The 26,590-nt window shown below is 34.9% G+C and overlaps 2 protein-coding genes and 3 long non-coding RNA genes across 5 annotated transcripts; 2 read left to right on the top strand and 3 right to left on the bottom strand.

The window, feature by feature from the left end:
• The first annotated feature begins 1,033 nt into the window (after window positions 1-1,033).
• On the top strand, window positions 1,034-2,192 carry LOC116128044. Its single transcript, XR_004127674.1, has 3 exons — window positions 1,034-1,116; window positions 1,267-1,321; window positions 1,863-2,192. It is a non-coding gene; the product is annotated as an uncharacterized LOC116128044 (long non-coding RNA).
• A 282-nt stretch (window positions 2,193-2,474) lies between these two features.
• On the bottom strand, window positions 2,475-4,664 carry LOC116127907 (F-box/FBD/LRR-repeat protein At3g26920-like). The gene is made up of 4 exons (XM_031413565.1): window positions 4,158-4,664; window positions 3,532-4,110; window positions 3,227-3,427; window positions 2,475-2,747 (listed from the first exon to the last, which is right to left on the bottom strand). The coding sequence occupies exons 1-4, from the start codon at window positions 4,662-4,664 to the stop codon at window positions 2,475-2,477; spliced, it is 1,560 nt and encodes a 519-aa protein (XP_031269425.1).
• An 8,197-nt stretch (window positions 4,665-12,861) lies between these two features.
• On the bottom strand, window positions 12,862-14,022 carry LOC116127906 (F-box/LRR-repeat protein 25-like). Its single transcript, XM_031413564.1, has one exon. The coding sequence runs from the start codon at window positions 14,020-14,022 to the stop codon at window positions 12,862-12,864; it is 1,161 nt and encodes a 386-aa protein (XP_031269424.1).
• An 824-nt stretch (window positions 14,023-14,846) lies between these two features.
• Window positions 14,847-17,443, top strand: LOC116128043. The gene is made up of 4 exons (XR_004127673.1): window positions 14,847-15,679; window positions 15,842-16,369; window positions 16,524-16,577; window positions 17,114-17,443. It is a non-coding gene; the product is annotated as an uncharacterized LOC116128043 (long non-coding RNA).
• Window positions 17,444-20,680: 3,237 nt separating this feature from the next.
• Window positions 20,681-23,518, bottom strand: LOC116128045. Its single transcript, XR_004127675.1, has 3 exons — window positions 23,357-23,518; window positions 21,924-22,670; window positions 20,681-21,774 (listed from the first exon to the last, which is right to left on the bottom strand). It is a non-coding gene; the product is annotated as an uncharacterized LOC116128045 (long non-coding RNA).
• Window positions 23,519-26,590: the final 3,072 nt, after the last annotated feature.

Below are 26,590 nucleotides of genomic sequence, written 5' to 3'. Positions count from 1 at the left end.
CATTTAATAATCTATATTTTTATGAAATTATTGGTTGTTGGCGCCAATTGAGGGGATATTTTGGTTGTTTTTGTGATAGAGTCATTTCGCATTTGTCGAACAATTAGAGGGCATCAGAGGAGGGTGTGTTTTGGGCTCCAGAGACTGGGGAGCCAAGGAGGCGCTATGGAGGTTTTTGTGGCAGGCTGGATGGCTTTTGTTGCAAAGAGAGCAGAATGAGGGGGCTATGGGCTTGCGTGCATATTGCACAGGCTGTCCACACGCGCCCTGAGCCCCCCTATTCCGCTCTCTTCTGTGAAGTCCAAAGCACCCATTTGTGTGGTTTTTTACAGCTGCTAGTGAAAATAATTTCTAACTAGACTTATGGTGAATGATCTTTGTAATTTGGTCCTCAATGGCTCAAGAATAATCCATTTGGAGTTAAAAGTTTTTTCCTGAAAATGTATGCAAAAATAATGTTTATTCAATTTTTTAGATACTGTTAATGTATGAGATCACTGATAATGTTCAGTGAATCGATAAACAGTATACTTCACAATAATATTTTTCTTAGTTATCAATGTTTTATGCTTTAACTGTTTATTCGATGTTTTTTTTTTTTAGCTGTAAAAGTTGTACAGATGGTGCTGAATATGACCAGTAATAAAGAATTGATGCTGATTATTAGAGAGAATTATGCTACAGGTGGTGGTGGGTTTGGAGCTTCGGCACCAACAAGGATCGCTTTTGTGGGGGTTCTGGAGGAAAGGAAGTGGGCGAAAGGGAAACGACTGAGCTGGTGTGTGTGCCGTGTTTTTACTTCTTTTTTGTCGCTTCTTGTAAATTCTGGAATCTTAATGATATAGCATTTTTCTCTTTACTTGTTTACTGGTTGCTGTTGCTCTTGCTTGTGACCTGGTTATATGCATTGTGGGTCTATTGTTGGGTTTTTGTGCTCTTGGTTGTACATTGAGTAAGGTTTGGCATGGAGGTATGGAATTGCTGTTGAATAAGGCTATGGAATTGCTATTGAGTAAGATTTGAAGCAGAAGGTTTGGCAAAAGGGTATGGAATTGCTATTGAGTAAGGTTTGAAGCAACGAAAACAGAAAAGGAAGGCATCTGCTGCAGGGAATTGGTATAACATCTCTCTCTCTATGTATTGTGTGAATTACTGAATTGCTGCAGTAAGTTTAAAGCATGAAAGAATTGTTTGCTGTTGCACTATACTATGATAATCAAACCCTTCCATTTTTTTTTTTTTTTTTTTGTTTTTTTTTTTTTGCAGGAGTATCTTGATGTTGCAAGAAGATATGGTCTTCATCTCGTATCTCTTGCAATTGGTATAACCTCTCTCTCTATGTATTTGTGTGAGTGTGTTGTCTTGAAAATGTTAATGGTGATTTATTTTTGTAACCTTTTTATTTTATTTTTGTGTCTCATATTTAAAATAGTTTCTTACTAAAAACTGTTACATTCATTGTTGATCTACAGTCTCAATCATGTATCATGGGGTGCTAATCCTTTTAGGGTCTGGATTTTATCATTTAGAACTAACAAGTAACAAAATTGAAGCAGAAAAATTGTGAGTCCATGAGCCTGTTTTGCCAAAGAATTGTTTTGAAGAACAATATTGACCATGCTAGTAAAGGAGGTTTTATGTCTGCTTTTAGTTGAATATATATCTCTTCTCTTAGTTGAAGCCATATACAAATGGATATCACTAATGTTAATTACAGGTTTCAAGAAATGTATGCTCATAGGCCTGTGTATCTTTACTGTGGAAGACTTGTCATGTGTTCTTCTATTTAATGCCGTTGAGTTAGCTGTTTTCTTGGATTTGGATTTAACATTATTTTCATCTTGTGATTTTTCACGGGGCAGCATTTGTTTTGAGGCACCCTCTTGTTGCAAGTGCTGTATTTAGAGCTACCAAGTCAAGCCAACTTCAGGAGGTTATAAATGCATGCCAGGTTGAGCTCACAGTCGAAATTGTCGTAGAATCAATAGAATCCATTCAAACTTTCCTAATTCGTGTCCCTGATTTATTTCCTTGGACAAACTTCTGTACTTATATAGATGAAAAGGACAAGGCAACTCCCTTGGAAGAAGCATAAATAGATCACAATTTCCTTATATAGACTTCTGTACTTTTAGGCTGCTGTTTTATCAGTTGTCAGGCCAATTTTAATGAATCATAACACAATTTTAATGGTTTTGATGAGTACTTTATGAGATTGTTTGGTGATTGAAGTTCTTTTTGTTTGAAGTTTTGAGCACATGATATTAGGTGGTGATGAGTATTGGATCGCTTAAGCGAGAGCTGGGTTACTTAAGTGGTTTTTTATATGGATTATTTGACACAAATTAGTCTTGGTCACTTAAGCGATGTAAGCTATCACTTAAGCGATCACAAGTTATCTATACTTGATCGCTTAATCGAGAGCTACATTGCTTAAGCAAACTTGTTTTTTTATATGAATTATTTGACACATATTAGCCTTGGTCACTTAANTATTTATCTCCATCAAACAGATAACTAAACTTATTCCCCAAATTCAAATAAAGATGATGAAGCTCATTCCAGATATTGTCTTGAAAATAGAAACTTTCTCTGTAAGCAGGCCGAGCAAAAAATTTCGCAGTATGTTCAATCTTAACTCCCTCGAGACAATTCTGCCAACATGAAATGGGAAGGGATTGGCAACAACTAGGAGTCTTTCCTTCGTGAATAAGCTGCTCCTTGTATGAGAACTGAAACAATAGTTCCTATCCACAAAAAGGACATTGTCTTAGGATACAATTTATTTTTCCCATTTTCTTCTCGATAGGAAACAGAAAAGAATTCAATTACGGATCAATAGGTTACTTACCCTCAGTCAGCTGAACCGCTGATGACAAATATTCCAAAAATAAAAAATTCATCCTAACTCTACCTAAAAGTAAATAATTATTATTATTATTTTTTTTTCCCAAAGACAAATGACAAATAATTAAGCAAAATCCTAACTCCACCTTAAAGTACATAATGCATAGCTAGAATATGTTGATTTCAAAAACTCTAAATTATCATTTATGTTTTGATTTATCACATCAAGTGCTACTATTTGAGAGAACCTTTACCTCCTTTAACATGAAAGGCATAAACATAGTAAAACAAACAAAAATGGTTAATCAATCACAATCTCCTAATAGAACCTCACAGCATATACCAAGTCTTGAATTCATTAATGTAATATATCCGGTACCTGAAAAGAGTACTTATGACTGTCACCTAAGTGAAAACTCATCGATATAGTCTCTATATGAGGTGAAAGCCAGAGCAAGCTGTCCACTAGTTCGGGAATCGTAAGATCCAACAGATCATCACCTATAAGGAGGTTCAAATGTTTGACACCGCATAAAAGGGGATGTAAGATTTGCCTGCATTCTCTAGGAACAATGACAACCTTCACAAAAGAAAAAGAAAAATATTAGTAAGAAAAGAAAAGAAATTTTTATTAAAAGCATATTTAAAAAAGAGAGAGAGAGAGATTAGTAAATATAGACGTACTGCACCCGTGCGAAGATGCAAATTCAGCACTTCAGAACATTGATTAAAGTTTGCAAGAAGTTCGGTAAACTTAACTAAATCCTGAATATCCCTATTACCATAGATGTAGAGATCAGTTTCTGACAAAGCCATAGCATTTGAAGTAAAGGATATTGGAAGACCCCTAAATCTGAATATACTTAAATTAGGAGTCTCAAGCTTTACTTCAACCAAATCAGATCCATTGATGACCAATTCCTTAAGACTAGGACTTGAAATTTTGATACTCCTTAACTTACGACAATAAGCTATGCTTAAGAACTGGAGGAGTGAAAAATCTGAAATTACGTTACATAACCAATCATCCGTTATTGAAAGCTCTGATAATAGTAAGCATTTCAGATTCTTACAGCAGGCTATATTGATCACACATGTTTCCATATCAGTAATAGTCACTGAATGAACATTCAATGCACTGATCTCCACCTTTTTGAGTTCAACATTGTTACTTATCTCGACTTCATGGAGTTCACTAAGACTAAATAGCTCTAGGCTTTTAAAGCCTTTAGATGATTCAATTGTCAGATAATCAATGGGCACCTAGCAAAGAGATTCCCAATCATTTGATCATCTGCACAAACACCCACCAGACACAATTTTCTCAAAGACAACTGCACACCAATTCTTGGACGGGACAGATTACAGTGATACAACTCTAACACATCAATTGATTTTGCACAAAAAACAATTTGAGGCAAATTGTATCGTCCCCAGAAAAATGGTAATTGAAGTTTAAGCTCTTTGACATTACTTCCAATGGCAAAGCAAACACATCGATCGACCAATGCTGCAAATTCTGGATCATTCCAAAAACAAGAAAAGCTAATCATGAGCTTCCTTAAACTTATCATCTCCATGTGACGGTTTAGCAAAGTTTGTTCTATACACTTCAACTCCTCTTTTGCCCTTGCAAAATCACCATGACTGTGCTCATCAAGTACTAAAATGGGACATGTATGCCATGTTTCTTTCCAACTTTTAGACAATACACTAGTTCGAACAGCTTGTTTCAGCGACAGGAATGACAAAATATGGTGCAATACTAAATCCGGCAATGCCGATATTCTATCAAGATTATCAATTCTGTTCTCCATCGAATCACACCCTGAGTAGCCTATAGAATAAACAAGTTTATGAAATACTATTAGAAGACAACTTTTTTTAAATAATTCTAAATAAATTTAAACACTTAGAGGTAAAGCCCCATGGTTAGCAAAAAAAGAAATGCACCCACACAGGAAAGAAAAACAAAGTCTTCCTAACTAAAAACTTCATCTTCAGCGAAAATTTTATGGGGAAAAAAAGGCCATTGCTGCATTCTGTAAGCAAATGATATCACAAGTTAAAAAAAACAAAAAGATTAAGAAAGAAAACGATATTGAAGGAAAGAAATCGATATTGAAGTAAAGAAAGCAACTTTTCACCCAAACAAGCGATTTCCCAAATGGGTGGGTCCAAGAAGGTTTTACTTACATTTGAGAGGTTGCAGATTCTTGTTTCTTAGGCTTAGGATTACGGTTTTTAGGAGGGAAATAAAAATACAAAAAGATTAAGAAAGAAATCGATATTGAAGTAAAGAAAGCACCTTTTTCACCCAAACAAGCGATTTCCCAAATGGTTCCAAGAAGGTTTTACTTGCATTTGAGAGGTTACAGATTCTTGTTACGGTTTTTTGGAGGGAATTTTTTTGGAGGAAATCTAACTGGTATGCCTTCCAAGTTTGGAAATGAGAATATAACTAGAAAAGCTTTTTTGATTTTTTTTTGTTTGGGTTTAAAAATCCGACGTGACGAATTTTAAGTGTAATTAAAACAGCAAAAAGGGTTAAGGTGAAAAGATTTAAACGTTTGTGGGTTACAAGATAATAAAAAGAAGTTGATTTATTATTTGGAGGGCAAAACACATTCCGCTTAGTTTCTCTTTCTCAAAATACGTTCAAACACCTTCATCTCTCTCGTATTTACCATTCCTTTGCAATTTTGCCATTCCTTACCATTCTCCCCAAATTATATCCTCCTCTGAAAATTGGAAATAGAAGTTTAAGCTCTTTGACATTACATTCCATAGCAAAGCAAACACATCGATCTACTAATGCTGCAAATTCTTGATCGTTCCAAGGACAAGACAAGCTAATCACGAGCTTCCTTAAACTTACCATCTCCATGTGATAGTTTAGTAAAGTTTGTTCCATACACTTCAGCATCTCTTCTACTCGTCCAAAATAACCGTGAGGGTGCGTTTGGTTCAGGAAATATTGAATTATTGAAAAAGTTAGATTACTTTGAAGATTACTTGGAATCTTTAGGAAAATGTGTTTGGTTAGTTGGAATAAATTTGTGGGTATGTTTTATTAATATGTTTGATTGGGATGAATAAATTAGCTAGTATGTTATTTAAATTACTGAATTGTCGTCTAATTAAATATTATTATTTAATATTGTTATTTAGATTATTATAACCCCCTTACATTTAAAAACTTAGCAAAAACAACCCAATAATAAAAGTTTGGAAAACCAACAATGCACACCCACTAACCTAGCCACTGGCGGCCGCCAGCATCCACTGTCAACCATCGCCAGTCGTTGGTAACTGGCAACTTAACGGTTCACGGAATGCCAGAAAATGGTTGTCGTGCACCGATCTGGCCCTTTTTTGCCAGATATCTATCTGAAAATTGCCAGATCGGCGCACGATGACTATTTTCTGACCAGATATCTGGTCGAAAATGGTCATATCGATGCACGATGGCCATTTTCCCACCTTTCGTGAGCCGTTATGTTGTCGGCTGCTGACGGTCGGTAGTGGTTGGGTTGATGGGGGTGGTGGCTTGGGTGGGCTGCAATTTATTTTGAATTCAAGGGTAATTTTGTCCAAAAAGTTAATTAATTGAGGTGAAATAGTAAAAGCTATATTTATGTAAATTAATTTAAAAGTAAGGGTATTATTGTCCTAAAATTTATTAATAAGGGATAGAATTATAACAAAAAAAAACTACCTTGGTAATCTTACAATACCTAAGATAATGGTGGTAATCAGATTACCTCTAATATTACCAACAGTAACTACTATTGGTACTTGAAAATTACCAGAATCTTATATTACTTGACAACCAAACGTGGTAATCAAATAATATAAGATAACATAACTCCAGTAATCCCAAATAACCTCCAACCAAACGCTTCCTTACTTTTAAATTAATTTACATGAATATAGCTTTTAATATTTCACCCAATTAATCAATTTTTTGGACAAAATTACCCTTGAATTCAAAATAAATTGCAACCCACCTAAGCCGCCACCCCCACCAACTCAACCATTGTCGACCGCCAACAACCACCACCAATCGACTGGCAGTCGGCAATCTAATGACGCATGGAAGGCCGAAAAATGGTTGTCATGTGCCGATATGGCCATTTTCGGCCAAATCTCTCACCAGAAATGGCCAAATCGTGACAAATCTGGTAGGAAAACAACTAGATCGAGGGATCTGACCGAAAACGATCAGATCTAGATATGGCCATCTTCCAGCCAGATCTGTCACGATCTGGCAATTTTCTTGCCCTTTGTGCACCGTTAGGTTGCCGGCTGCTGGCCAACAGTGGCTGGGTTGGTGGGGGTGCATTGTTGATTTTCCAAACTTTTATTATGGGGTTGTTTTTGCTAAGTTTTCAAATGTAGGTGGGTCATAAATAATCCAAATAATAATCTAAATAACAATATTTAATTAGAGGACAATTCAGTAATTTAAATAACAAACCTACCAATTTATTCCTCCCAACCAAACATATTAATAAAACATATCCACCAATTTATTCAAACTAACCAAAAACATTTTCTTAAAAATTCTCTATAATCTTCAAAGTAATCTAACTTTCCAGTAATCCAACATTCTCTGAATCAAATGCACCCTAAGGTTATTATTGTCCTAAAATTTTATTAATAAGGGTTATAATTGTAACCAATAAAATTACTTTGGTAATCTTACAATACGTAAGAAAATTGAGGTAATCAGATTACCTCCAATATTATCAACAATAACTACTATTGGTATTTGAAAATTACTAGAATCTTATATTACTTGACAACCAAATGTGGTAATTAAGTAATATAAGATGACATAACCCCGGTAATCTCGCATAACCCTCAACCAAACGCCCCTGAGTGTGATCACTAATTACTAAAACCAAAAATGTATGTCATGTTTCGTTCCATCTTTTAGACAATACACTAGTTCGAACAGCTTGTTTTAGTGACACGAATGACAAAATATGGTGCAAAATTGAATTCGACAATGCCGATATTCTATCAAGATTATCAATTCTCTTCTCCATCACATCGTAGCTTGAGTAACCTATAGAATAAACAAGTTTATGAAAAACTATTAGAAGACAATTTATTTTTAATGATTCCGAGATTGAATAAATTTAAACACTTAGAGCTATTGTCCCACAGTTAACAAAAAAGAAATGCACCAACACATAAAAGAAAAACAAAGTCTTCCTAACTAAAAACTTGATCTTCAGCGAAAATTTTAAGGGTAAAGAAAAGCCATTGTTGTATTTTGTAAGTACATGATACTCAAACATAAAAAATATAGAAAGATTAAGAAAGAAATTGAAATTGAAGTAAAGAAAGCACCTTTTTTGCCCAAACAAACGATTTCCCAAATGGGTCCAAGAAGGTTTTACGTTTGAGGGGTTAAAGATTCTTAGGCTTAGGGTTAGGGTCTTTAGGAGGGAATTTTTTTAGTCGTGGGGAAATTGACCCGCCAAGTGCTTAATAAGATTAAGAGAGGTGTTACAGAAACGACGTCGAATAAGAGAAAAGAATATGTTGTGTAGGCATTTTTGTTTTGAAAACTGCGTGATATCAAGTGCATTAATGACCAGATCACATCATTAATGAAATAAAAATACACTTACAACTCAATCTCACAACTCTAACATGATAATAGAATTTACCATATCACGTCAACTAACAACTTTGACTAAACATGAACAGTCGTTCCTTAAAGACGAACGGATGTTCCTTAAGGAAAAACGATCTTTCATTATTAAGGAATGACTATTTGGAATGATTTTTTTTTTTATAAAAGAACAATCATTCCTTATGAAAAAACGATCGTTCGTATTTAGTTAAAGTCATTTTGTGCTTTGGGTGTGGTCAGAGCTAATAGTTGCCAACTCAGCTGCCATGTTGGAATTGCTAGAGAAGGTTGTGAGATTGAGTTGTGAACATAGTATTACTCTTAGTGAAAGGTGAAGCGGTCAATAAGCAACTCACTTTCATCTCATGTTGCCACAGATACAACTTCTATTCAATTTGTGTTGGTACCACTTTCAGGGATGGATGAACATTCATTTCAATATCCTATGGTAATTGGATGCATCCAAATTTCAATCTTGAAATTCCTAACAAAGGGATGGTCATATTATCGTAAAAGTTGAATCCAACAAACATTAGTTCTTCATGAAAAGAAGTGATCCATCCACACCTTGCACTAAAGCTATCTTGTTACGACTTCATTTTAGTCACTAGCCTTGCCTTTGTGTCACGAGCCTAGAGTTTTCATGCAATGTAATAGTCTGTGCAGCACTCTAACATCATACTTGAGAGTGCTAAGCCTACACGTATGTCATTCATCGGCTTGAGGTCTACTACTTTCATCCTATAATGGACTCATTATGGAAGCGACTCCAACTCTTGACCAGTTTGTGCAGGAATGGCCCAATCCCTTCTTCATCATTGACTATGAATAACAACTCCTAACAGTTCTTGCACTCCTCTTTCGTGGAGCATCTCCTTCCTAAAAAGTCTTATGAAGTATTGTCAATGTGCTAGTAGGAAACACACGTGACGTTTCAATTGTCACACATCATGTGAATGCTTTGCAAAACTCTTTTACCTCGTACATTTACCACACTTGTTGCTTTTGTCACGACATGACGGCATATGGTCGTGACAATTTAACACCCCCTTCTTTTAACTTTGGTTATGACCAATTCCGATAATATGTGTAACAAGAGATGTGTACAAGGCTTTTCGGCCCAGCCCAGTCAGTTTAATCGGTTCGATCAGGAATCAGTCACTGAGCTGGGCCGGGCTGGCCTAAAAACCAGGAGTATTAATCTACTCAATTTGACTCGCAGTCGGATTGGTTACTGTAGCAACTTGCTGGTCCAACCACTTTTGGGGGAAAACCGAGTTAACTTTTATACCCGGTTTTCAATTCCAAAAAGTGGGTTTCTTTTCTGCTTTTCCCCATTTTTTCATTCCCTGTCAAGCCCTAATCCATATTTTCTCTCTTCCATTGTCGATCTCTACATTTCATCTCTTTACTTCTTCATATTTTCACTTCAGGCTGCTGGGTTTTTATGAGGAGGCTATTAATTTTTGCGAATTGGGTCAATTTTGCGATTTGAATGTAGAAGGTTGCTGGGTTTTTTTTTATTTAAATGGAGTAAGCTATTGGGTTTTTGCGATTTGGGTTAATTTTGTGATTTGAATGGAGGAGGTTGCTCGGTTTTTGAGAGGAGGCTGCTAGTTTTTGGCTTTTTGCTATTTGGATCGATTTGCAATTTGAATGGAGGAGATTGCTAGGTTTTTTCGATTTGAATGGAGTACGTTGTTGGGTTTTGCAATTTGGGTCGATTTTGGGATTTGAATGGAGAAGGTTGCTAGGTTTTTTAGAGGAGGCTATTGGTTTTTGCTATTTAGATTGATTTTGCAATTTAAATGGAGGAGATTATTGGGTTTTTTTTATTTGAATGGAGTAGGTTGTTGGGTTTTTGCGATTTGGGTCGATTTTGGGATTTGAATGGAGAAGGTTGCTATGTTTTTGGGAGGGGGCTGCTGGTTTTTGCGATTAGAATGTAGTAGGCTACTGTTTGTTTTATTGTGAGGGAGTTGGATTATGAGGAGGAAGAAGAACAAATTTATTGTCATACCACTATTGACAGTTACTAAATATAGTATTTTATATCAAAAGATTATATGTAAAAGTAATGACAAAACATGATAAAAGCGATTAAGGCAGTAATAAAACTCACAAAATAATTTGACAAAAAGTGTTTCCATTTGTGAGTATAGCAATACAGTAATGTTAAGTCTACAACCTTCTTTCACAACCTTCTCTCACAATCCTAAACGTGACAACTCGTAATTGGTTAGTTAGTAAATAGATAGCTTTCAAAGCAAGTAGGCGAGACTCGTCACATTAAGGATTGTGAGAGAATATTGTAAGATTGGATTATAGACTTAACATTACTCATAGCAATAACTCAATCAAAATTATCAACAAAAATCTACTAGTTAATTATCGACTTTCTAGTTGGGTTCCAAAAAAGAAAAGAAAAAAGACCTCAAAATGAGTGGCTAAAACCCGAAGTGGGGTCCTAAAAACACATGGCCAACTCACCAAGTCCTTGATGTTCGTCTTGTTTTAATGTTTAGATTACAAACATATCCACCTCCACCACCACCGAGTCAACTGCCCCACAAACACCATTTCACAAGGTTGACTCCACCAACAACATATAAATTACCCCAAAAACAATTAAGTAAAAATATCTACTCTTTTTATTCAATTTTATATACCCATTTTAGGATTAGGGATTAAAGATTTGAATTTCCTACTTCCAATTCACTATTTCCCTCCTTGATATCTTGCCAATTCTTTTCATCTTTTGTACTTTATTCAAAAGGCCATCAAAATCTATCGCATTTAAGTTTTAACTGACATTTTACAAAGCTTTGTTACTTTTGTATACAAGGAATTGAAAAAACTCAATTCTTTGAGATTTGATGTAATAACAAAAATTTCCTTCCCAATGATATTCACTATATCTCAGCTTATAAAGACAATTATCTTTCTTACACCATGTGGTCAAACAGTGAACAATTGTGGGAAAAATCCGATGATTTTATGCCATCATAGTATGCTCCGGGATAATATTATTTTTTTGTATCAACCATCGAAGAAATCCAACGGTCTCACAATAAACAACCATCAGAGAATCCAATGATTGATATGCCATAACGTTTCCCTAATAACATATAAGTTTCCTGATTTTAGTCAATCTCTCAACATGCTACTAACATAAAGATAGCTAATCAGAAGATGTTAAAAACGCCAGGGCAAGAAACCTAGTCACATCAGTAAAATTATATCCTGCTACATACAATATACGTCAAACTGATTTGCCTTCACGAAAGTTTAAGTCGAAAAATGATACCTATTCAAAGTTACCCAACGTTACATGAGAATTCGATAATGAAAACAGAATTTCTTAGTCGCTACTGATATCAAACAGATAACTATTTATCTCTATCAAACAGATAACTAAACTTATTCCTCAACTAAAAAAAGATGATTAAGCTCATTCCAGATATTGTCGTGAAAATAGAACCTTTCTCTGTACGCAGGCTGAGCAAAAAATGTCGCAGTATGTTCAATCTTAACTCCCTCGAGACAATTCTGCCAACATGAAATGGGAAGGGATTGGCAACAACTAGGAGTCTTTCCTTCGTGAATAAGCTGCTCCTTGTATGAGAACTGAAACAAAAATCAATGGCAATAAACAATAGTTCCTATCCACAAAAAGGACATTGTCTTAGGATCCAATATATTTCTCCCATTGTCTTCTCGATAGGAAACAGAAAAGAATTCCAAAAATAAAAAATTCATCCTAACTCTACCTAAAAGTAAATAATAAATTTTTTTTTTTTTTTTTCAAAGACAAATGACAAATAATTAAGCAAAATCCTAACTCCACCAAAAAGTACATGATGTATAGTTAGAATACATTGATTTCAAAAACTAGCATTTTTATAATCTAAACTAACTATCATTTACGTTTTGATTTATCACATCAAGAGCTACTATTTGAGAGAACCTTTGCCTCCTTTAACATGAAAGGCATAAACATGGTAAAACAAACAAAAATGGTTAATCAATCAAAATCTCCTAATAGAACCTCACAGCATATACCAAGTCTTGAATTCATTAATGTAATATATCCGGTACCTGAAAAGAATACTTATGACTGTCACCTAAGTGAAAACTCATCGATATAGTCTCTATATGAGGTGAAAGCCAGAGCAAGCTGTCCACTAGTTCGGGAATCGTAAAATCCAACAGATCATCACCTATAAGGAGGTTCAAATGTTTGACACCGCATAACAGGGGATGTAAGATTTGCCTGCATTCTCTAGGAACAATGACAACCTTCACAAAAGAAAAAAAAAATATATTAGTAAGAAAAGAAAAGAAATTTTTATTAAAAGCATATTTTAAAAAAGAGAGAGAGAGATTAGTAAATATAGACGTACTGCACCCGTGCGAAGATGCAAATTCAGCACTTCAGAACACTGATTAACGTTTGCAAGAAGTTTGGTATACTTAACTAAGTCCTGAATATCCGTATTACCAGAGATGTAGAGATCAGTTTCTGACAAAGCCATAGCATTTGAAGTAAAGGATATTGGAAGACCCCTAAATCTGAATATACTTAAATTAGGAGTCTCAAGCTTTACTTCAACCAAATCAGATCCAATTATGACCAATTCCTTAAGACTAGGACTTGAAATTTTGATACTCCTTAACTTACGACAATAAGCTATGCTTAAGAACTGGAGGAGTGAAAAATCTGAAATTACATTACATAACCAATCATCCGTTATTGAAAGCTCTGATAATAGTAAGCATTTCAGATTCTTACAACAGGCTATATTGATCACACATGTTTCCATATCAGTAATAGTCACTGAATGAACATTCAATGCATTGATCTCCACCTTTTCGAGTTCACCATTGTTACTTATCTCGACTTCATGGAGTTCGCTAAGACTAAATAGCTCTAGGCTTTTAAAGCCTTTAGATGATTCAATTGTCAGATACTCAATCAGTGGGCACCTAGCAAAGAGATTCTCAATCATTTGATCATCTACATAAACACCCACCAGACACAATTTTCTCAAAGACAACTGCACACCAATTCTTGGACGGGACAGATTACAGTGATACAACTCTAACACATCAATTGATTTTGCACAAAAAACAATTTGAGGCAAATTGTATCGTCCCCAGCAAAATGGAAATTGAAGTTTAAGCTCTTTGACATTACTTCCAATTGCAAAGCAAACACACCGATCTACCAATGCTGCAAATTCTGGATCATTCCAAAAACAAGACAAGCTAATCACGAGCTTCCTTAAACTTATCATCTCCATGTGACGGTTTAGCAAAGTTTGTTCTATAAACTTCAACTCCTCTTTTGCCCTTGCAAAATCACCAAGTACTAAAATGGGACATGTATGCCATGTTTCTTTCCAACTTTTAGACAATACACTAGTTCGAACAGCTTGTTTCAGCGACAGGAATGACAAAATACGGTGCAATATTGAATCCGGCAATGCCGATATTCTATCAAGATTATCAATTCTGTTCTCCATCGAATCACACCCTGAGTAGCCTATAGAATAAACAAGTTTATGAAATACTATTAGAAGACAACTTTTTTAAATAAATCTAAGGTTTAACAAATTTAAACACTTAGAGCTAAAGCCCCGTGGTTAGCAAAAAAGAAATGCACCCACACAGGAAAGAAAAACAAAGTCTTCCTAACTAAAAACTTCATCTTCAGCGAAAATTTTATGGGGAAAAAAAGGGCATTGCTGTACTCTGTAAGTACATGATATCAAAAATTAAAAAAAAAAAACAAAACAAAACAAAAAGATTAAGCAAGAAATCGATATTGAAGCAAAGAAAGCAACTTTTCACCCAAACAAGCGATTTCCCAAATGGATCCAAGAAAGTTTTACTTACATTTGAGAGGTTGCAGATTCTTGTTTCTTAGGCTTAGGATTACGGTTTTTAGGAGGGAAATGAAAATACAAAAAGATTAAGAAAGGAATCGATATTGAAGTAAAGAAAGCACCTTTTTCACCCAAACAAGCGATTTCCCAAATGGGTCCAAGAGGGTTTTACTTGCATTTGAGAGGTTGCAGATTCCTGTTACGGTTATTTGGAGGGAATTTTTTTTGAGGAAATCTAACTGATATGCCTTCCAAGTTTGGAAATGAGAATATAACTAGAAAAGGTTTTTTGATTTTTTTTTTGTTTGGGTTTAAAAATCCGACGTGACGAATTTTAAGTGTAATTAAAACAGCAAAAAGGGTTAAGATGAAAATATTTAAACGTTTGTGGGTTAAAATATAATAAAAAGAAGTTGATTTATTATTTGAAAGGCAAAACGCATTCCTCTTAGTTTCTCTTTCTCAAAATGCGATTCAAACACCTTCATCTCTCTCGTTTTTTCTTCCAATTTTCTGTCATTTCTCAATTTCTTTGCTCTTTGCAATTTTTCCATTCCTTACCACTCTCGATTAAGTTACAATAGTTGAGATCCTCAAAGAAACCAAAAAAAATCCTGTCCACTCCCCAAATTGTAGGCACCACTAGGTCCACCAAAAATGGAGAAGAAGAGGTTGCGGTGGAGCAACTTCTGATGACTGAAGCTGCTCCACCGGTAGAGGACGCCTCGTCGGTAGAGGAGATGGCGCCGGAAGAAGAATGGACAACAGGATTTGAAATTGAAAATGAAGGGGAGGACGTCAGCGCAAATTCTGGCGAGGAGGTGGAGGAAGAGGAAGAACATGTAATAATCTATATATTTTATGAAATTATTGGTTGTTGGCGCCAATTGAGGGGATATTTGGTTGGTGTTTGTTGATAGAGTCATTTCGCATTTTGTCGAACAATTAGAGGGCATCAGAGGAGGGGGTGTTTTGGGCTTCCAGAAGACTGGGGAAGCCAAGGGAGGCGCTATGGAGGTTGTTTGTGGCAGGCTGGATGGCTTTTGTTGGCAAAGAGAGCAGAATGAGGGGGCTAGGGGCTTGCGTGCATATTGCAAGGCTGTCCACACGCAGCCCTGAGCCCCCCTATTCCGCTCTCTTCTGTGAAGTCCAAAGCACCCATTTGTGTGTGTTTTTTAACAGCTGCTAGTGAAAATAATTTTAACATAGACTTTATGGTGAATGATCTTTGTAATTTTGGTCCTCAATGGCTCAGAATAAATCCATTTGGAGTTTAAGTTTTTTCCTGAAAAATGTATGCAAAAATACATGTTTATTCAATTTTTTTAGATACTGTTAATGTATGAGATCACATGATATGTTAGTGAATATGAAATCAGTATACTTCACAATAATATTTTTCTTCAGTTATCAATGTTTTATGCTTTACTGTTTATTCGATGTTTTTTTTTTTTAGGCTGTAGAAGTTGTACAGATGGTGCTGAATATGACCAGTAATAAAAGAATTGATGCTGAATTATTAGAGAGAAATATGCTACAGGTGGTGGTGGGTTTGGAGGCTTCGGCAACCAACAAGGATCAGCTTTTTGTGGGGGTTCTGGAGGAAAGGAAAAGGGGGCAGAAAGGGAAACGACTAGCTGGGTGTTGCCTTTTTTTATCTCTTTTTTCGCTATCTTGTAAATTCTGGAATCTTAATGATATAGCATTTTTCTCTTGTTACTGTGTTACTGGATTGCTGTTGCTCTTGCTTGTGACCGGTTTATATGCATTGTGGGTCTATTGTTGGGTTATTTGTGCTCTTGGTTGTACATTGAGTAAGGTTTGGCATGGAAGGGTATGGAATTGCTGTTGAATAAGGCTATGGAATTGCTATTGAGTAAGATTTGAAGCATGGAAGGTTTGGCAAAAGGGTATGGAATTGCTATTGAGTAAGGTTTGAAGCAACGAAGACAGAAGAAAGGAAGGCATCTGCTGCAGGGAATTGGTATAACATCTCTCTCTCTATGTATTTGTGTGAATTACTGAATTGCTGCAGTAAGGTTTAAAGCATGAAAGGAATTGTTGTCTGTTGCACTATACTTGTTTTGATTAATCAAACCCTTCCATTTTTTTTTTTTTTTTTTTTTTTTTTTTTGCAGGAGTATCTTGATGTTGCAAGAAGATATGGTCTATCATCGTATCTCTTGCAATTGGTATAACCCTCTCTCTATGTATTTGTGTGAGTGTGTTGTCTTGAAAATGTTAATGGTGATTTTTTTTGTACCTTTTATTTTATTTTTGTGTCTCATATTTAAATAGTTTCTTACTAAAAGCTGTTACATTCATTGTTGATCTACAGTCTCAATCATGTATCATGGGGTGCTAATCCTTTTAGGGTCTGGATTTTATCATTTAGAACTAACAAGTAACAAAATTGAAGCAGAAAAATTGTGAGTCCATGAGCCTGTTTTGCCAAAGAATTGTTTTGAAGAACAATATTGACCATGCTAGTAAAGGAGGTTTTATGTCTGCTTTTAGTTGAATATATATCTCTTCTCTTAGTTGAAGCCATATACAAATGGATATTACTAATGTTAATTACAGGTTTCAAGAAATGTATGCTCATAGGCCTGTGTATCTTTATTGTGGAAGACTTGTCATGTGTTCTTCTATTTAATGCCGTTGAGTTAGCTGTTTTCTTGGATTTGGATTTAACATTATTTTCATCTTGTGATTTTTCACGGGGCAGCATTTGTTTTGAGGCACCCTCTTGTTGCAAGTGCTGTATTTAGAGCTACCAAGTCAAGCCAACTTCAGGAGGTTATAAATGCATGCCAGGTTGAGCTCACAGTCGAAATTGTCGTAGAATCAATAGAATCCATTCAAACTTTCCTAATTCGTGTCCCTGATTTATTTCCTTGGACAAACTTCTGTACTTATATAGATGAAAAGGACAAGGCAACTCCCTTGGAAGAAGCATAAATAGATCACAATTTCCTTATATAGACTTCTGTACTTTTAGGCTGCTGTTTTATCAGTTGTCAGGCCAATTTTAATGAATCATAACACAATTTTAATGGTTTTGATGAGTACTTTATGAGATTGTTTGGTGATTGAAGTTCTTTTTGTTTGAAGTTTTGAGCACATGATATTAGGTGGTGATGAGTATTGGATCGCTTAAGCGAGAGCTGGGTTACTTAAGTGGTTTTTTATATGGATTATTTGACACAAATTAGTCTTGGTCACTTAAGCGATGTAAGCTATCACTTAAGCGATCACAAGTTATCTATACTTGATCGCTTAATCGAGAGCTACATTGCTTAAGCAAACTTGTTTTTTTATATGAATTATTTGACACATATTAGCCTTGGTCACTTAAGCGATGTAGGCTATCACTTAAGCGATCAAAGGTTATCTATACTTGATCGCTTAATCGAGAGCTATATCGCTTAAGCAAACTTGTTTTTTATATAGATTATTTGACACAAATTAGCCTTGGTTACTTAAGCGATGTGGGATATCGCTTAAGTGATCAAAGGTTATCTATACTTGATCGTTTAATCGAGAGCTACATCGCTTAAACGATCAAGGGTAATTTGTTTTTGTACTTAGAATAATTCTTCTCAAATATACAGTCACTTAAGCGATATCAGCTCTCGCTTAAGTGATCTATTATAGATAAGCCGTGATCGCTTAAACGATAGCCTACGTCGCTTAAGCGACCAAGGCCAATTTACTTCTTTTCTCCTTAATCTTTTGATATTGTGAATGTTTGAGTGAGAAATTATATTCCGTAATGTGAGTCAGTTATCTATCCAATCATAACCATCTATATTTGTGAATTGAGGTACGTTTTTCCAATCATAACCATCTATATTTGTGAATTGAGTCAGTTATCTATCCAATCATAACCATCTATATTTATGAATTGAGGTACGTTTTTATTAACGTGTCACACTAGTGTGTTATGAAATTTCTCCATGTATCATAGGGTTGTTAGTCACATATTATAGCTATTATATTTTGATGTTGCAAATTCAGCACTCTCGGAACATTGATTAAACTTTGCAAGAAGTTCGATATACTTAACTAAATCCTGAATATCCCTATAACCATAGATGTGGAGATCGGTTTCTGACAAAGCCATAGCATTTGAAGTAAAGGATATTAAATGACCCCTAAATTTGAATATACTTAAATTAGGAGTCTCAAGCTTTACTTCAACCAAATCGGATCCATTGATGATCAATTCCTCAAGACTAGGATTTGAAATTTTGATACTCCTTAGCTTATGACAATGAGTTATGCTTAAGAACTGGAGGAGCGAAAAATCTGAAATTACATTACATAACCAATCATCCGTTATTGAAAGCTTTGATAATAAAAAGCATTTCAGATTCTTACAAGAGGCAACATTGATCACACATGTTTTCATATCATTAATAGTTACTCAATGAACATCCAATGCTTTGATCTCCACCTTTTTGAGTCCATCATTGTTACTCTTCTTGACTTAATGGAGTTTGCTAAGACTAAATAGCTCTAAGCTTTTAAAGCCTTTAGTTGATTCAATTGCTTGAGTATCTGACAATTGAATCAACTAAAGGCCATTGCTGTATTTTGTAAGTACATGATACTCAAACATAAAAATACAAAAAGATTAGGAAAGAAATCGATATTGAAGTAAAGAAAGCACCTTTTTCACCCAAACAAACGATTTCCGAAATGGGTCCAAGAAGGTTTTACTTATATTTGAGAGGTTGCATATTCTTGTTTCTTAGGCTTAGGGTTACGGTTTTTAGGAGGGAATCTTTTTTCCTTGTGGAAATTGAACCGCCAACTACATAACAAGAGGAAGAGAGGCATTATAAAAACGACGTCGGAGAAGAGGAAAGAACAAGTTGTGCGGGCATGTTAAAGTATAGTATTACGACCCTATTTAACAAACTTTTTCTCACAATCGCGATATAACAGTTTACAATTTATCAACTCGCAAGTACATCTGTCTGTCAAATTACGAGTTGACTAATTACAAGCTATCACATCGGGATTATGAGCAAAAATTTGTAAGATTAGATTATGAGCCTATCTTTATCCGTTAAGTATATCAATGCAACACATCACGTAAAGTTAATGAAAGGTTAAGCAGTCTGAAAGCAGCTCACTTTCATCTCATGTTGTCATCTCTGTTTTAAAAACCGGACCGGACCGACCGGTCCAACTGGTTGGACCCGGACTCGGAGCCTTCTCCGGGTCGGGTCACTCTTTTTAACTATTTGAAGTTTAAAATATAACAAACATACCTCTGATTATTCCATCAGTCCCTGAAGGTTTCAAATCTAGCAAACACACCCTCTGGCCAAATGCAAATCGGCAATGACCTCCCCTTTTCCGGCGACCTTCCACCTTCCCTTACTGTCGGAAACCACCTTCTGAGTTCTGACTTTCTCTAGCGCTATCACGCTTCATCTCCAGCCGCCGCGTGACATTTCATCGTCCACCTTCGCCGCAAGATTTTTTTTCCATTTCTCGGCATCAATCGGCCTTCTCCAGCATCGACAGGCTTCCTCAGCCATCGATCTACCTTCTCCCAAGCTCCCTTGTCGTCGTTCACGAAGATCCAGTCATCTCACCAAAAAAAGCCACCGCGACCAGTGACTTCCACCACCGATCTGCCATTTTCTGGCGATGCCTCTACTTGCTAGCAGCCGATTCGCCCTCCCCATCATCCGATCTACCCTCCCTGGTGTGTCGCCATTGCTCTCCCAATCGATCGCCCATTTGCATTTGGTCAGGGTTGTGTTTGCTAGATTTCAAACCTATAGGGTCTAATGGTAATTATCAAAGGTGTTTTTGTTAGATTTTAAACCTGTCAAACCAAAGGTTCAACCGGAGGTCCAACCGGTTGAACCGTGACCTGGCCATTAGAGCGGGTTGTCCTCTAGTCCGGTTTTTAAAACAATGGTTGCCATAGATACTAACTTCTATTCAATTTGTTTTGGTACCATTTTAGGGATGGATGAACATTCATTTCAATATCCCATGGCAACAGGGTGCATCCAAATCTTGATATTGAAATTCCTGACAAAGGGGTGTTAAATGATATATCTTAAAAGTGGTATCCAACAAACAAGCATTAGCTTTTCCTGAAAAAGAAGTGATCCGACCGCGTTTTGCAATTAGGCTACCTTATTATATATGACTTCATTTTAGTTACTAGTCTTGCCTTTAGCACCACCCTTTCTTTTAACTTGCTATGACCAATTCCCATAATGTAACATGCTCTGTAAAAGGCTTAAGAATAAATTTATTGTCATACAACCACCATTGGGTAAATATCAACGCCAGGCCAAGCATCCTTGTCACATCAGTACAATTATATTACAAGCTACTGCTACATACAATATATGTCAAACTGGTATGCCTTCACAAAGTTTAAGTTGAAAACCGATACCTTTTCAAAGCTACCCAATATTACATGAGAATTCGATAATGAAACCAGAATTTCTAGTCTCTACTGACATCAAACAGATAATTATATATCACCATAAAACAGATAACTATACGTATTCCTCAAATTCAAATAAAGATGATTAAGCGTATCCCAGATCTTGTCGTGCAAATAGAACCTTTCTACGTAAGTATGCTTCTCCAATGTCTTCTTCTCAAAAGAGAACCTGTCTAAATAAGCAGGTGGACTGTTAGATGTCCAAGTATGTTCAATCTTAACTCCCTTAAGACAATTCTCCCAACATGAGAAGCGAAGGGATTGGCAACAACTAGGAGTCTCTCCTTCGTGAGTAAGCTGCTCCTTGTATAAGAACTGAAACAAAAATCAATGGCAATAAACAATAGTTCTTATCCACAAAAAGGACATTATTATAGGATCCAATTTCTTTTTCCCATTTTCTTCTAGATAAGAAACAGAAAAGAATTCAATTACTGTTATATTTACAGTAGGTAATGCATAATTAGAATATGTTGATTTCAAAAATTAGCATTTTTATTATCTAAATTAACTATCATTTACGTTTTAATTTATCACATCAAGATCTACTATTTGAGAAAACCTTTACCTCCTTTAACATGAAAGGCATAAACATAGTAAAACAAACAAAAATGGTTAATCAATCAAAATCTCCTAATAGAACCTCACAGCATATACCAAACCCTGAATTCATTAATGTAATATATCCGGACATCTGTTATCTGAAAAGAATACTTATGACTGTAAACTAAATGAAAACTCATCGATATAGTCTCTATATGAGGTGAAAGCCAGAGCAAGCCATCCACTAGTTCGCGAATTCTAAAGTCCAAGAGATCACCATCTATTTTGAGGTTCAAATGTTTGACACCACATAAAGGGGGATGTAAGATTTGCCTTCATTCTCTAGGAACAGTGAAAACCTACACGAAAGAAAAGAAAAAAGAAAAAAAAAAAAAAAAAAAAAGAGGAAGTTAAAGCTTCAAAACATATGACAACAAATTACTCATAAAAAAAGAATTTTTTTATTAAAAGCATATTCAAAAAAAGAGATTAGGAAATATAGACATACCGCACCCGTGCAATGTTGCAAATTCAGCACTTTAGAACACTGCTTAAAGTTTGCAAGAAGTTGAATACACTTAACTGAATCCTGAATATCCCTATGACCATAGACGTAGAGATCAGTTTTTGACAAAGCCATAGCATTTGAAGTAAAGGATATTGGATGACCCCTAAATTTGAATATACTTAAATTAGGAGTCTCAAGCTTTACTTCAACCAAATTGGATCCATTGATGATCAATTCCTTAAGACTAGGATTTGAAATTTTGATACTCCTCAGCTTATGACAATGAGTTATGCTTAAGAGGAGCGAAAAATCTGAAATTACATTACATAACCAATCATCCGTTATTGAAAGCTTCGATAATAATAAGCATTTCAGATTCTCACAAGAGGCTATATTGATCACACATGTTTTCATATCAGTAATAGTTACTGAATGAACATTCAATGCTTTGATCTCCACCTTTTTGAGTTCATCATTGTTACTTACCTTGACTTCATGGAGTTTGTTAAGACTAAATAACTCTAGGCTTTTAAAGCCTTTAGATGATTGAATGTCAGATACTCAATCAACAGGCACCTAGCGAAGAGATTCTCAATCATTTGATCATCTGCATAAACACCCACCAGACACAATTTTCTCAAAGACAACTGCACACCAATTCTTGGATGGGACAGCTTACCGCCATACAACTCTAACACATTAATGGCATTTGCACAAAAAACAATTTGAGGCAAATTGTATCCTCCCCTGAAAAATGGAAAGTGAAGTTTAAGCTCTTTGACATTACTTCCAATTGCAAAGCAAACACATCAATCTACCAATACTGCAAATTCATCATCCCAAAAATAATACAAGCTAATCTTGAACTTCCTTAAACTTATCATCTCCATGTGACGGTTTAGTAAAGTTTGTTCTATACACTTCAACTCCTCTTTTGCCCTTGCAAAATCACCGTGAGTGTGATCATCAAGTACTAAAATGGGACATTTATGCCATGTTTCTTTCCATCTTTTAGACAATACACTAGTTCGAACAGCTTGTTTCAGTGACACGAATGACAAAATATGGTGCAAGATTGAATCCGGCAATGCTGATATTCTATCAAGATTACCAATTCTCTTCTCCATCACATCACAGCCTGAGTAGCCTATAGAATAAACAAGTTTATGAAATACTAATAGAAGACAATTTATTTTAAATGATTCTCAGGTTGAATAAATTTAAACACTTAGAGCTACTGTCCCATGGTTAACAAAAAAGAAATGCACCTACACATAAAAGAAAAACAAAGTCTTCCTAACTAAAAACGTCATCTTCGGCGAAAATTTTAAGTGTAAAGAAAAGCCATTGTTGTATTCTGTAAGTACATGATACTCAAACATAAAAATATAGAAAGATTAAGAAAGAAATTGAAATTGAAGTAAAGAAAGCACCTTTTTCACCCAAACCAAACGATTTCCCAAATGGGTCCAAGAAGATTTTACATTTGAGAGGTTGCAGATTCTTAGGCTTAGGGGAGGGAATTTTTAAAGCCTTGTGGAAATTGACCCGCCAACTGCAATTAGCAAGAGGTAGAAGAGAGGTGTTACGGAAACGACGTCGGACAAGAGGATATAATTAGTTGTACGGGCATGTTAGGTACATCAATGCCTAATACCGCGAAATTAACAATAAAAATAGATGGACGAACGAATCTCACAAATGCATAATAACAGCTGATTTTTGTTTTCTAACGAATTTTCTCACCTATTGACGTTGCCTAGTAATGTGGTGGGAATGTTACGTTAGGTTTGTGAGAGAAAGGTTGTGAAATTCATTTGTCAGTGTTAAGGGTGTTCAAAACCAGTTAATTGATTTTATGAACCGAACCAGTTTTTCGGTTGAAGAATTTTCCTAAACCAGAACCGAACCAGTTAAGGGGAAAACCGGTTAGTAAAAATCGGTTAACCAATTTAGAACCAGTTTTAATTTAATATTTAATATTTTTTATATTTTTAATTTAATATTTTATAATAAACCTTTTTTTTAATATTTTTATAATAAATCAGTTAGTAAAATCGATTTTGATTAACCGATTTCCATATTCTCCCAAATCGGTAACCGAACCAAAATTTCGTTTTATTATTTTTTTTTTAACCGAAACCAAACCAGCTTTTCAAATGACCGAAAATTTAGTTCGGTTCAATTTTTGCATTTTTTTTTAACACCCCTAGTCAGCATAGTATTGCTCCATATTAATGAAAGGTGAAGTAGTCATTAAGCAGCTCACTTTCATCTCATGTTGTCATAGATATAACTTCTATTCAATCTGTTTGGGTACCACTTTCAGGGATGGATGAACATACATTTCAATATCCTATGGTAATTGGGTGCATCCAAATCTTAATCTTGAAATTCAAGGATGTTAAATTATATATCATAAAAGTCGAATCCAACAAATATTAGGTCTTCCTTACAACAATGTTTTTATATTTGAACCGAGCCTTGACCCGGTCAAGGGGCTAGTCTCCAAGTCGAGTGGTCTAATCGATTCAACCGACAAATCAAATTGATGACATCATGCCAATGCCAACATGACATAATAACATTTTAAAGCTCTAATAATTACTAAATTTCTAAAATAAATCCATCCAGATCCGGTTCAGTTTAGCTATCGGTTTGCTAACTCAACGATTGAACTGCGATTTGACACTATTCTCTTCAATTCAACCCCGAGTCAATCCACTCTAATGACTAAAATGAGTTTTAGCCATTCAATGGACCAGATTAAGGACAAGTTCCTAGACGGATCGATTGATCTGGTCCGAGTTTTAAAACCATACCAAAAAAAGAAGTGATCTAGTCGCACCTTCCAATAAGGTTACCTTGTTACGACCAATTCCTAATCCTATAGTGTGACACACGATGTGTAAAAGGTTTAAGTAAACGGTAAAACATGATTAAAAAAGCAAAGAAGGGCATTAATTGCAAAATAAGTTGACAAAGGTATGTGAAATGAAGAAGTGTTGTTATCTTTCATGTTGCCATGGGTGAGTATAGCAAATATAAATTAAATCAAAATTTTACCAACAACATCCACTTCTTTAATGTCAACTTTCCAGCTGGGTTCCAAAAAGAACCCCCTAAAATGAGTGGCTAAAACCCTAAGTGGGGTCCTAAAAACACATGGCCAAGTCACCCAAATCCTTGATATTTGTCTTGTTTTTTTGTTTAGACTACCACCTCCACGGCCACCCCCACAAACACATTTCACAAAGTTGACTCCGCCACCAACAACAACATATAAATTACCCAATCAAAAATTAAATAAAAATATCTACTCTTTTTATTCAATTTTAATTTTATATACCCATTTTAGGATTAGGGATTAGGGTTTTGAATTTGCTACTTCTAATTCATTATTTCCCTCCTTGATATCTTAGGATCTGTTTGGTTTATTATTTCATACCATATTCCCAATCATATTCTTAAAATAACTATTTGTTTAATTATTTAAGAAATACTATTATATTTTTTAATTACTTTTAGACCCTTTAAGTTTATTAATTTAATTAAACACCCCTAGAAAAAAAGTTTAAAAATCATTGGTCGTCGTTGACGGCCATATCTGGCCTTTTACGGCCGTCGACGGCCAAAACTAGTCATAGATTTGGCCAGATCCGACCGGTCTGCGTCGTAACGCTAGATTTCAACTAGATTTCGACGGTGGTGACCGGAATCTAACACTGTGGGTGGGTGGGGGTGTTTTTTTCATTTTATAAAATTTTTATATATTTGGGTGTTTAGTTAAATTAACAAATCTATGAGGTTTTTTTTTGTTAATTTTTAAATTTTACGTAATAATCACCCCATTCAACTACCCAATATTATTTCTAAAATCATATCCAAGATAACAAACCAAACGAACCCTTACCAATTCCTTTGTATTTTATTTAAAAGCCCATCAAAATCTATTACATTTAACTTTAGATTTTACGAAGTTATGTATACAAGGAGTTAAAAAGACACGATTCTTTAAGTTTTAACTTCTAATGTAACAAGAAGTTTTTTCTGCTATTAACGAGGGAAAGTAAGTTATCAAAATTTATATTAATAAATATTTATCAAATTATCATACTACGATTTATTTTAACCAAAAAAACTTAATGGTAGGATAATTATATTGTTGATTAATTGATAATTAAAATTGGCTTAAATAACTTCATAAAAAATTTTATTATTATTATTACAAACATTTTGCTTTGTCTTAAGTCTTCACCCACCTAATTTTTGCCAACCAAATCACAGCACTTTTTTTGTATTATAGGGAACTATTCTCTGGCACAAAGCTTCATCCAAGTCAAACATCCAATAAATGACCATTTTACCCCTACATACTTTTTTTTAGTTTAAAAAATATTATTTATTAGATTCTCATTGCACTACTTGTATAATATATTTTACTAATGGAAGATAGTTTAGTTTAATATAAAAGAAATAAATATTTCGATGATAATAACTCTATCGATACATATTTGATTTTGGGATTGTCTCTTTTTAGAAGTATTTAAATTTAATTAGTTTAACTCATTTCAGTAAAATTCGACATCTCAGGATCTAATTAAACTCGTAATTAGAATTGTCGTCCCTAATTTTACAAAAAAAAAAAAAAAATAATTAAAATTAAG

The sequence above is a fragment of the Pistacia vera genome, unplaced genomic scaffold, assembly GCF_008641045.1.
Source record: "Pistacia vera cultivar Batoury unplaced genomic scaffold, PisVer_v2 Contig196, whole genome shotgun sequence".
NCBI lineage: Eukaryota > Viridiplantae > Streptophyta > Magnoliopsida > Sapindales > Anacardiaceae > Pistacia > Pistacia vera.
The sequence above is the reverse complement of the archived record's forward strand: the minus strand, read 5'-3'. Positions and strand labels throughout refer to the sequence as shown.